The 13,499-nt window shown below is 35.8% G+C and overlaps 1 protein-coding gene across 4 annotated transcripts in view; it reads right to left on the reverse strand.

Annotated features, from left to right (window-relative positions):
• The window catches only part of LOC100026548 (phospholipid-transporting ATPase ABCA3-like), a 314,104-nt gene that overhangs the window by 121,613 nt on the left and 178,992 nt on the right, over window positions 1–13,499 (reverse strand). For all 4 annotated transcript variants that reach the window (XM_007498226.3, XM_007498223.3, XM_007498222.3 and 1 more), the window contains 2 exons: window positions 10,646–10,901; window positions 10,289–10,493 (listed from right to left, as the gene is read on the reverse strand). In XM_007498226.3, the coding sequence (XP_007498288.2) occupies window positions 10,289–10,493; window positions 10,646–10,901 (461 nt within the window). The remainder of the gene's footprint in view (window positions 1–10,288; window positions 10,494–10,645; window positions 10,902–13,499) is intronic.

Below are 13,499 nucleotides of genomic sequence, written 5' to 3' on the forward strand. Positions count from 1 at the left end.
TCACAGCGCTGTGGAGAATAGGTCTCAAAGTCAGCCTATCTCCCTCAGAGAACTGAGAAGGCAAACCCTTCAGTAATTAGACTCCTAACTAAAAGTAGTAAGTCTTTTACTTCTGCTCTTAATGAGACAGAATAAACACTTAATAAATTCCTTATAACAGGAATGTGTCATGAAAAGAAATAGGTTAGTTGAAAAGACAGGTAAGTTGTTGGAATATTTGTATGAATTAATCATGAAGGCAAGACCTAAACTGAGATAGAAGTTCTTTCCCATTGCCTAGGCAGTAAGTCTTATATTCTAAAAACTGAAAACTCTCTTGATTCAGTGTGAATTCATCTTGGTTTTCAATACTCCCTTCTACATTAAGCACTCATAGATCCAGGCTCAGATATCAAATGCTTACCTCGTCTTGCATTATTTTTGCCCTTCTCTAGGAATGGGAAATCAAAAATAATTCAGCAGATGCAGTTAAGATATACAAAACTAAATTGAATCTAACCAGAGTGCTCTTTAAAACTTTCTCATTTCTGGAATATAATGCACTGGGGCAATGGAACAGCATAAGTTTTTAAACAAAACTAATAGGGACTCTCCAAAAGAGTACCTTTCCTCACCACATAGCACAATGACAACACAAGGGAAAATGATTCAATATCCAAAACCATGAGTAGCACAACTGCATTGCTATCCCCAACTTCTACTGATATCTCCCTTATGTGCTCACTTTCTACTGACTTTCACCAAAAACATTCTTTCTCATTGCTACATTTGTTCACATCCAATAAAAGTACATTTGTTCATATCCAATAAAAGTCAGTTTTAATATAGTTCTACCCATAAACCAGTCCCCTTCCTGGTACCCTTAAATAGACTGGTAGAAATACCAATACAATCAATATTCCTTATAGCAGAAGAAATATTCTAGAGAAACTTGGCCCTACACAAAGACCAATTAATACCCCTTCACACATATACACACACAACAATAAAGTTATAAAGGAAAGAAATCCAAGACCAAACACTGCAGAAACACTTTATTGGCCAACCATTTTATTGTAGCCCATCTGCTACTTATTAATAGACCTTGTGATGATAGCCCAACTTTTGCATCTAACATCCAATAAACATTTATTAAGCACCTACTATGTGTTAGAAACTCTGCTATGAAGTGGAAAGTCATACTCTGCCCTAAGGGAATTCACAATCTAATGTAGGAAGACAGTAAATAAAAAGAAGCTGAAAAGGTGAGGTAGAGGAGCATGATGAAATCTAGAGGTGTGCAATCAGGTGTATGCCCTCCATAAATGGAGAATCTGAGAGGAGCTCTCCTCTTTCCATGCTTTTTAATCAGACAATGTAAGGAGCCCAGGAACAGAGGATACTGAGGATGTGTAAGTTTCAGAGTTGATGTGATCTTGCACTAGGAAATGGAAAAGGACAGATCATGTTCCCTCCTCCTAAGACCAACCTAAAAGCACATGCAGGTACCACCTTAATTCAGGTATTCAACAACTCTTGCCAAACTCATCAGAAGATTTTCTAATAAACCCTAGTGGCTTCATATTGATTTTATGATAAAATATAAACATTGCTTATTCTTAGCTTTATTTATATCTAGCTTTTAAAACCCTTTGTAATCTAATCCTAATTTAACTTCAAGATTCATTATACATAATTATTCTTTGCCACACCCATACTCTGAAATCTAGGCAAACTGCCATTCTCTTTGTTCCTTACATATAACATTCTACCTCTTGTCTTGGTGCCTTTATGACATGCTCTTCCATGCTTGGAATGCATATTTTCCTCACCTCTAACATACAGTTCCTCTCTTCCTTCAAAATGCAGCATTTCTCAGAGGAAAAAAATTAAAACTAGTCAAAGTTACACAAAAAAATGCTTCAAATCACTATCGATTATAGAAATGCAAATTAAAACAACTCTGAGATACTCCTCGTACCTGTCATGTTAGCTATCTAACCAAAAAGGAAAATGAGAATTGTTGAAAGGGATGTGGGAAAATTGGGACACTGATAAATTTTTGGTGGAACTGTGAACTGTAACTATGTCCAAAGATCCATAAAACTAAGCATACCCTTTTACCAAGCAATATCTCAACTGAATTTGATTCTCAAAGAAATGGGATATGAGGAAAAAAGTCCTATTTGCACAAAAATATTTCAGTAGCTCTTTTTGAAGTGGCACGGAAGTAGAAACTGAGGGAATGTCCATCAATCAGGGAGTGGTTGAACAAGTTTGGTGTATGGTTGTAATGGAACACTATTGAACTACAAGAAATAATAAACAGGATAAGTTCAGAAAAACTGGAAAAACTTCCGGGTAGGCATGGCAGAAGTCTGGATGTGAGACATTTCCTATCCTTAGCACTCAACAATATAGACTACCTCAAAAGACCAAAAAAAAATTCTCATAAGAATGAAGGGACTCTACAGTAGGGCTCAGCATGGAAGGTTTGTGGGATTTGGGCGTTTCCACACTACTAAAAAAAGGTAAGAAAACCAAATTAATAGTATCATAGATGAAAAGGGAGACCTCACCTCCAATGAACAGGAAATTAAGGCAATCATAAAAAACCATTTTTGCCCAATTATGTGGCAACAAATATAGCAATCTAGGTGACATGGATGAATATTTACAAAAATATGAAATGCCTAGATTAACAGAAGAAGAAATAGAATTCTTAAATAATTCCATATCAGAAAAAGAAATTGAACAGGCCATCAAAGAATTCCCTAAGAAAAAATCCCCAGGGCTTGATGGATTCACAAGTGAATTCTATCAAACATTCAAAGAACAGCTAATCCTAATATTATACAAACTATTTGACATAATAAGCAAAGAGGGAGTTCTAACAAATTCCTTTTATGACACAAATATGGTACTGATTCCAAAGCCAAGCAGGTCAAAAATGGAGAAAGAAAATTACAGACCAATCTCCTTAATGAACATAGACGCAAAAATAGGATACTAGCAAAAAGACTCCAGCAAGTAAGTGATCAGAAGGGTTATTCACTATGATCAGGTGGGATTTATATCAGGAATGCAAGGATAGTTCAATATCAGGAAAACCATTCACATAATTGATCATATCAACAAGCAAACCAACAAAAATCATATGATTATCTCAATAGAAGCAGAAAAGGCCTTTGACAAAATACAACTCTTGTTCCTATTAAAAACACTAAAGATGTCCATTATCACCTCTATTATTTAACATTGTACTAGAAACACTAGCAGTAGCAATTAGAGAAGAAAAAGAAATTGAATGTATTAAAATCAGCAATGAAGAAACCAAGCTATCACTCTTTGCAGACGATATGATGGTTTACTTAAGGAATCCTAGAGAATCAACCAAAAAGTTACTCGAAATAATCAACAACTTTAGCAAAGTTGCAGGATACAAAATAAACCAGCATAAGTCATCAGCATTTCTATATATCTCTAACCCATTTCAGCATCAAGAATTAGAAAGCGAAATACCATTCACCCTAGACAATATAAAATACTTAGGAATCTATCTGCCGAGACAAACACAGGAACTATATGAACACAACTACAAAACACTTTCCACACAGCTAAAACTAGATCTAAACAATTGGAAAAACATTGATTGCTCATGGGTGGGATGAGCTAACATAATAAAAATGACAATCCTACCCAAATTAATTAACTTATTTAGTGCCATACCCACTGAACTTCCAAAATACTTTTTTATTGAATTAGAAAAAACTATAACTAAGTTCATTTGGAAGAACAAAAGATCAAGGATATACAGGGAAATCATGAAAAAAAATGCAAAGGAAGGAGGACTTGCAGTCCCAGATCTCAAACTATTCTATAAAGCAGTGATTATCAAAACAATTTGGTACTGGCTAAGAGACAGAAAGGAGGATCAGTGGAATAGACTTGGCGTAAATGATCTCAGCAAGACAGTTTATGACAAACCCAAAGACCCCAGCTTTTGGGACAAAAATCCATTATTTGACAAAAACTGCTGGGAAAATTGGAAGACAGTGTGGGAGAGATTAGGTTTGGATCAACACCTCACATCCTACACCAAGATAAATTCAGAATGGGTGAATGACTTGAACATAAAGAAGGAAACTATAAGTAAATTAGGTGAACACAGAATAGTATACATGTCAGACCTTTGGGAAGGGAAAGATTTTAAAACCAAGCAAGACTTAGAAAGAGTCACAAAATGTAAAATAAATAATTTTGACTACATCAAATTAAAAAGGTTTTGTACAAACAAAACCAATGTAACTAAAATCAGAAGGGTAGCAACAAATTGGGAAACAATCTTCATAAAAACCTCTCACAAAGGTTTAATTACTCAAATTTACAAAGAGCTAAATCAATTGTACAAAAAATCAAGCCATTCTCCAATTGATAAATGGGCAAGGGACATGAACAGGCCGTTCTCAGCTAAAGAAATAAAAACTATTAATAAGCACATGAGAAAGTGCTCTACATCTCTTATAATCAGAGAGATGCAAATCAAAACAACTCTAAGGTATCACCTCACACCTAGCAGATTGGCTCACATAACAGCTATGGAAAGTAATGAATGCTGGAGGGGATGTGGCAAAGTAGGGACATTAATGCATTGCTGGTGAAGTTGTGAATTGATCCAACCATTCTGGAGGGCAATTTGGAACTATGCCCAAAGGGTCATAAAAGACTGTCTGCCCTTTGATCCAGCCATAGCACTGCTGGGTTTGTACCCCAAAGAGATAATAAGGAAAAAGACTTGTACAAGAATATTCATAGCTGCGCTCTTTGTGGTGGCAAAAAATTGGAAAATGTGAGGATGCCCTTCAATTTGGGAATGGCTGAACAAATTGTGGTATATGTTGGTGATGGAATACTATTGTGCTCAAAGGAATAATAAAGTGGAGGAATTCTATGGAGACTGGAACAACCTCCAGGAAGTGATGCAGAGAGAAAGGAGCAGAACCAGGAAAACATTGTACACAGAGACTGATACACTGTGGTACAATTGAAGGTAATGGACTTCTCCATTAGTGTCAATGCAATGTCCCTGAACAATCTGCAGGGATCTAAAAAACACTATCCACAAGCAGAAGATAAACTGTGGGAGTAAAAACACCGATGAAAAGCAACTGCTTGACTACAGGGGTGGAGGGAATATGACTGAGGAGAGACTCTAAATGAACACTCTAATGCAAATACCAACAACATGGAAATGGGTTTTAATCAAGAACACATATGATACCCTGTGGAATCGCGCGTGGGCTATGGGAGAGGTGGTGGGAGGGGGGTAGGGAAGAAAAGAAAATGATCTTTGTTTCCAATGAATAATGTTTGGAAATGATCAAATAAAAATTAAAAAAAAACACTAGAAAGTATAGGAATAGATGGATCTTTCCTAAAAATAATAAACAGTATCTATCTAAAACCATCAGGCAATATCATCTGCAATGGGGATAAAATAAATGCATTCCCAATAAGAGCAGGAGTGAAACAAGAATACCCATTATTATTGGATTGCCAATTGGATTATTAAAGGATGCCCTTTATTATTTAACATTGTACTAGAAACACTAGCAGTAGCAATTAGAGAAGAAAAAAAATTGAAGACATTAAAATAGGCAAGGAGGAGACCAAGTTATCACTCTTTGCAGATGATATGATGGTCTACTTAAAGAATCCTAGAGAATCAACCAAAAAGCTAGTCGAAATAATCAACAACGTTAGCAAAGTTGCAGGTTACAAAATAAATCCACATAAGTCATCAGCATTTCTATATATCTCCAACACATCTCAGCAGCAGGAATTAGAAAGAGAAATTCCATTCAAAATCACACTAGACAATATAAAATACTTAGGAATCTATCTGCTGAGACAGAGGAATTATATGAACACAACTACAAAACACTTTCCACACAACTAAAACTAGATCTGAGCAGCTGGAAAAACATTAACTGCTCATGGGTAGGATGAGCTAACATAATAAAAATGACCATGCTACCCAAACTCATCTATCTATTTAGTGCCATACCCATCAAACTTCCAAAATACTTTTTTATTGAATTAGGAAAAAAACATAATAAAGTTCATTTGGAAGAACAAAAGAACAAGGATATCCAGGGAAATAATGAAAAAAAAATGCAAAGGAAGGTAGCCTTGCAATACCAGATCTCCAACTATATTATAAAGCAGTGGTCATCAAAATAATTTGGTACTAGCTAAGAGACAGAAAGGAGGATCAGTGGAATAGACTTGGGGTAAGTGACCACAGCAAGACAGTTTATGACAAGTCCAAAGATCCCAATTTTTGGGACAAAAATCCATTCTTCGATAAAAAACTGGGAAAATTGGAAGACAGTGTGGAAGAGTTTAGGTTTGGATCCACATCTCACACCCTGCACCAAAATAAACTCGGAATGGGTGAATGACTTGTACATAAAGAAGGAAATTACAAGTAAATTAGGCGAACACAGAATAGTATACATGTCTACATGTCAGACCTGTGGGAAGGGAAAGATTTTAAAACTAAGCAAGACTTAGAAAGAGTCACAATATGCAAAATAAATAATTTTGACTACATCAAATTAAAAAGTTTTTGTACAAACAAAACCAATGTAACTAAAATCAGAAAAATTGGGAAACAATCTTCATAAAAACCTCTCACAAAGGTTTAATTACTCAAATTTACAAAGAGCTAAATCAATTGTACAAAAAAATCAAGCCATTCTCCAGTTGGTAAATGGACAAGGGACATGAATAGGCAATTTTCAGTCAAAGAAATCAAAACCATTAATAAGCACATGAAAAAGTGTTCTAAATATCTTATAATCAGAGAGATGAGAATCAAAACAACTCTGAGGTATCACCTCACACCTAGCAGCAGATTGGCTCACATGACAGCAAAGGGAAGTAATGAATGCTGGAGGGGATGTGGCAAAGTTGGGACACTAATTCATTGCTGGTGAAGTTGTGAATTGATCCAACCATTCTGGAGGGCAATTTGGAACTATGCCCAAAGGGTCATAAAAGACTGTCTGCCCTTTGATCCAGCCATAGCACTGCTGGGTTTGTACCCCAAAGAGATAATAAGGAAAAAGACAGGTACAAGAATATTCATAGCTGCGCTCTTTGTGGTGGCAAAAAATTGGAAAATGTGAGGATGCCCTTCAATTTGGGAATGGCTGAACAAATTGTGGTATATGTTGGTGATGGAATACTATTGTGCTCAAAGGAATAATAAAGTGGAGGAATACCATGGAGACTGGAACAACCTCCAGGAAGTGATGCAGAGTGAAAGGAGCAGAACCAGGAGAACATTGTACACAGAGACTGATACACTGTGGTACAATAGATTGTAATAGACTTCTCCATTAGTGGCAATGCAGTGATCCTGAACAACCCAGAGGGATCTATGAGAAAGAACACTATCCACATTCAGAGAAAAAACAATGGGAGTAGAAACACAGAAGAAAAACAACTGCTTGACTACATGAGTTGAGGGGATATGATTGGGGATGTAGACTGTATATGAACATCCTAGTGAAAACACCAACAACATGAAAATGGGTTCTGATCAAGGACAAGTGTAATACCCAATGGAATTGTGCGTCGGCTATAGGAGGTGTGTGGGAAGGGGAGGGAGGAATAGAAAATGATTTTTGTAACCAAGGAATAATATTTGAAATTGACCAAATAGAAAAATGTCAAAAAAATGAAAAAGAAAAATCTGGAAAGACTTATATGAACTGATGCAAAGTGAAGTGAGCATAACCAGGAGAATAGTGTATACAATAACAGAAATTTTGTATGATTATCAGTTGTGAATGACTAGACTATTATCAGCAAAATCAGGTCCCAAAATAACCCCAAGGAACTCATGATAAAAATTGCTACCCACAGCCAAAGAAGGGATTGTTGGAATCTGATTACAGATCAAAGCATACCATCCTTCACTTTATTTCCCTCATAAGTTTTTTATTGTATGTGTGATATATGGAAATTTGTATTACATGAAATAGTGGTATAACTTATAATAAATCATTTTCTGCCTCAGGGAGGGAGAAGAAAAGGAAGGAAGATAATCTGAGCTGCAAATGTCAGAAAATGATTGTAAAAAACTTCTTACATGTACTTTTTTTAAAGAAACAATTTTTAAAAAATGCAGCTCATCTGTGAAGTAGTTCAACCTATATAAAACCTTTAACTAGTAATATGACTCCTAGGTCTGCACCCTAAAGAGATTAAAGGGCAAAAAGGGCCTACATTAGTGGTGGTGAACCTATGGCACAGTTGCCAAAGATGGCATGCAGAGTGCTTTCTGTGGGCAAATGGCCAACCCCACCCCAGCACCCCAGAGTTTATTACTAGAAAGGTAGAGAGACTCAGGTGAACTGTTCCCTTCCCTCCTCTCCACTGCTCCTGATGACATTTTTTCATATCACCCATCTCTCTGCTCAGCAGCCCAATGAGAGTGTTTTCTCCCTGCTATGTGGGGTAAGGTGGGCAGCAGGGAGCAACGTACACTTGGGTGGTGGGGGGCATGACACACAGCTTGGGGGGAGCAGGCATAACACTCTGTCTCTAAAAGGCTCACCATCACTGGCCTATATGTATGAAAAGATTGATAGCTATTGCTCCTGTGGTGGCAAACAATCGGAAATTGAGGGAATACTCATTAACTGGAGAGTGTCTGAACAACTTGCAATACATGATTATGATAGAATACTATTGTACTATAAAAAATGATGAATAGGATAGTTTCAGAAAAAAAAAAGAGAAATCATGAATTGATGCACAGTAAAGTAAGCAAAACCAGGAGAATACTGTACACAGTAATAGCAATATTATGATGAGTGCCAACTATGAAAAATTTAGTTATTCAAGATCGATACTTTGATCTGAATTATAGGGGACTTACGATAAAGAAATGCTATCTACCTTCAGACAGAGAACTGATAGACACTGAATACAGCCCAAAGCATGTATTTATTTTATTTATTTCCTCCTCCCCACCCCAGTTAATCTGGAAGTATTTTGCATGACTTCATATGTAAAATATATGACATGTTAATCATGTATGCAGTAATAATGAGAATGATATTTCTTACCTTCTTAATGTGTGTGTGAGGAAATTGAGAGGGAGAATTTGGAATTTAAAAGGTAAAATTTTTAATGAAGTGCTACTCAGACTCTACTTTCAATCTGAACTTTCCTGATCCTTCCTTTTCCCAAATAATGCCTTCCTTTCCACACTACTTTGGATTTAATATTTAGTATTTATTTGAATTTATTCATTTTATTTATTCTACATACATTTCTATATGTACTTTTGTTTTCCCTGTTAAAATATCAGTACCTTATGAGTAAAGATTGTCTGGTGCACAGTATCTCGTGTCTGGCCTAAGGCATTTTTTGGTTTACTGATAGATGAGTGAAGCTAGGCAATGAGGTGGAAATACACCAGGACTTCTATGCTAAACTGAGACTTCAAGGGAGTAATAAAATAATCTGATTCATATTTTATGAGTGATAAGATAGCTAAGTTGGGGATAAGGGATGGGAAGGAACATAGACTCTTTAATTTTATCCTTATTCAAAAAGTAAGGGAAGATAGCAAGTCTCTATGTAATTATATGCAGAATCAATATTTAAAATTTAAATACAAAGTAGTTATATAAAGATAGTATGAAAGGAAAAGAAATAATTGGGGCGATCAGCATAGTGAGCTGGTGGAGAGGAGGAAGAAAATGATGGATATCTTCTCTTCTGTGCAGTTTTACCTGTATACCAAAGGATGGAATTTTTAAGAGAAGGTGAAGTAAAACTGTATGTTCTCTGGATAAACATCCCTGGCATAGCTAGGGGGACAGGCCACATGGCCTACACAAGAGGACATTAGCCTGGGGATGCCTCGGATAATAATAAAAGCTTACAACAGACCTTATCATACAATGGGTTCGAGCAGGTCACTTAGCGTAACAACTAAGAAGAATAATTCTACCTTAAGAGAAGCTCTAAAATTAGTATATATTGATGAGCCACACTTAGGTAGAATTATCTCTGTTTTTAGAGAATCAAGGTGTAATTAATCTTTTTTTTCTAACAAAGGAACTGCTCTTGGGGGGCGGGATTCACATTGGGTTTCCCAGCATCAGGAACTGAGGATTCAGTTCCTAGCTGCAGATGATTTCTGGCTTGGACTGAGTTCAGAGTGGCACTGGCTGAAAAGGGAGTTCCTATGGTCCAGAAAAGGCATACTCAAATTAGTACTCACCACAAACATTAAACAGACAATGAAGAAGAAGATGAAATCCCATACTAATGCAGACAACCAGAAAATTAGGACATATGCACCATGGACAAACTGCATGTGCTTCACTTTTGTAACTCGTTCAATGACTGGCTCTCGGGAAAAACCACTGGACAAGGCAGCCATGCCAAAAATGACAGTAAGAGCAAATTCATATCCATGATCACTTCTGTAAGAGAGAAGATATAGAGATTAGTACATGTGGGAAGTAGAAAAGACTTCTACTGATGACACTTTCCAGTGTATGCATAAATGAACAAATACACAATTAAAGTGAAAAAATTTAGCTGTGAAGACCACCCCTTCCAAAGTCTCACATACCCAAGGGATTCAGTTGTAGCATTTCTGGGTTTATTAGGCAGAGGCTTGTTGGAGACTGTAATAGAAGCTTTTGGGCCACAAAAAAACATGAATAGGATGTTATCCACCATTGCCAGAGATATTGCAGTTGAATGGTATGCCTCATTGTTGAATAGAGCAGTGGCCACAATATAGGATCCAGTGACATTAACGGAAAATGCAATTATACATTTTTTAGGAGAAAATTTTCTATTCCTCAAGAACTCGTCCAAATTACCTAAGGTAAGAAGGGATCCTGGGTAAGTCAATTGATATTAACTCTACAACTTCTGCTGGATATGGGTGGAGACAAAATAAATGAAAGCCACATTATCTGTCCTCAAAAAGTTTATAATTCTCAGCTTTAAAGATGAAATATAAACACTATTGTCAGTAATATAGTAAACTACATTTCTTCTAAATCGACATAGGGTTAAACTTGATATGACAGAGAAAATACATTCATAGGCCTAATTTTTTATGCATTTAATATGAAACTAAACTAGAACTACAATCCAAACATATCAAAGTCAGCATTAATATTCATAATAGTTCCAAAATATAGTGATGGCAGAGGACCAGATGGATCATTTTCATTGCCTTTTAAAGATACATAGCTGGGGGTAGATACTTCTCTATCTGTGTGACCCTGGGCAAGTCACTAATTCCAATTGCCTAGCTATTCGTTTTTCTGCCTTAGAACCATTATACATGATTGATTCCAAGACAGAAGGTAAGGATTTTTTAAAATAAGAGTTGAAAAATCAAGATCTATATACCTATACTAGTGGTTATCAGGGTCTGTCCCCTGCTTTGGCCTCTGTCAGAATCCTTTCTTTTTTTTTTTTAGCCCTTACCTTCTGTTTTAGAATCAATAATATATATTGGTTCCAAGGCAAAAGAGTAGTAAAGGCTATCTGGGACCTGATTAGATTTTTCCTTGGACCTGTTATTTCATCAGTATGGGGAACTCTTGGTAAGGATCTTCTAAAAAAGCTGCTGGAGGTTCCAAGAAATTTTAAGGCTCTTGCCCAAGAAAAAATTGTCTCAGAGGTAGAACTTGAACTCAGGTCTTCCTGCCCCAAGGCTAACTCTTTGTCCACCATGCTGTTTCCTTTGTCATTTGATGTTCATTAAAATTTTTTGTACCCCCTTAAAAAAAGAAAAGAACTCACATCTCTAGGCCTGACTTTCAATGCACTGAGCCATCTAGCTGCCCCTCCCCATTTCTAATAGAATGAGAATTAAAGTTTGAATTTTAGAGTGACCTGATAGTTGAGCATTTTATTATTGCTATTTATTTACATATAGTCTCCTACTTAAAATGTTGACAATGGCTTTAATAGATTTGCCCCTGAGAGAAGGCAGTGTAGTGGACTCCTGAAGGAACAACAACAACAACAAAAATAAAACACCATGAATTTACAAATTAATTCCATTAAGTATTTTAATTTTATTTTTTTAAAAATACATTTATTTACTAATTGAATTCATCCATCCCATTCCAACTCTCCCCACATCACAGAAGGTATCATCCAGGGTACCAACGTGTTCATGGAAATTAAGTCTTTCATGCTTTCCCTTTCAGTTCACTCTTTGGAGGTAATATTCACAATTTATTCTTCCAGGTAATTCTGTAGCTGTGTATAATATTCTCTTCATTTCACTTTTCATTATCCCATGTAATTATTTTCAATTAGCCTGCACATCATTCCTTATGGTGTGGTAGTATTCCATCACCATCATATGCCACAATTTATTTAGCCATCCCCCAAATAGTGGGCATCCATTCAATATCCAATTCTTTGCCAGCACAAAGTGAGCTTGTATAAATATTATGGAAAATAGGAGTTCTTTTTCCTTTTTCCCTGATCACCTTAAGAAATAGACCTAGTAATGGCATTTGGTATACATAGTTTTATAACTTCCTGGGTGTAATCCCAAATTGCTCTCCAAAATGTTTGGATCAGCTCACATTCCCATGAAGTGTATTAGTATCTCCCTTTTCCCCACATTTCCCTCCAACATTTTTTATTTTGACCCTTTGTCATTTCAGTCAGCCTGATGGGTATGAGATGATATCTCTGAACTGTTTTGGTTTGTATTTCTCTAATCGGTAGTGCCTTAGAGAATTTTTTCACATATCTATGCATGGCTTTGATTTCTTCATCCAAAATTTATTCATATCTTTTGCTGATATATCAATTGAGAGATGGTTCTTATTCCTAAGAATTTGTTAATGTTCTTTATACATTTTAGATATAAGAGCTCTGAGAGGTTGTCTTGTAAAATTCACCCCTAACCCCCCCAGTTTTCTGCTTTCCTTCTAACCTTGGCAACATTTAGGATTTTTTGGAAAAAATCTTTTCAATTTAATATGATCCATTTTACATTTCACAGTGCTCTCCATCTCTTGGTGATTCATAAAGTCCTCTCTGATTCATCCATAGTTAATTTTTAGGATTTCTAATTTAGTGTTTCATTGGGAATGTTTAATTTGTTCTTTTTCTAGTTTTTAAAGTTTATTTCCAATTCATTGCTCTTTTCTTTCTGTATTTTAATATAAGTATTTAGATACATACATTTTCCTCTAACACTTCTTTTGCTGTATCCCATAGACTTGGGTATGTTGTTTGATTATTTTCATTCTTCTTAGTGAAATTATTGTTTCCATGATTTGTTCTTTAACCCACTCATTCTTTAAGATTAAATTATTTAATCTCCAGTTAGTTTTCTTTTTTTTTTGTTTCTGTGGTCCCATATTATAATTTTTATTGCATTATGTTCTGCTTTTCTACATTATGATGCTTTTGTATACTAATATATGTTTAGTTCT

Source organism: Monodelphis domestica, chromosome 7, assembly GCF_027887165.1.
Source record: "Monodelphis domestica isolate mMonDom1 chromosome 7, mMonDom1.pri, whole genome shotgun sequence".
Lineage (NCBI taxonomy): Eukaryota > Metazoa > Chordata > Mammalia > Didelphimorphia > Didelphidae > Monodelphis > Monodelphis domestica.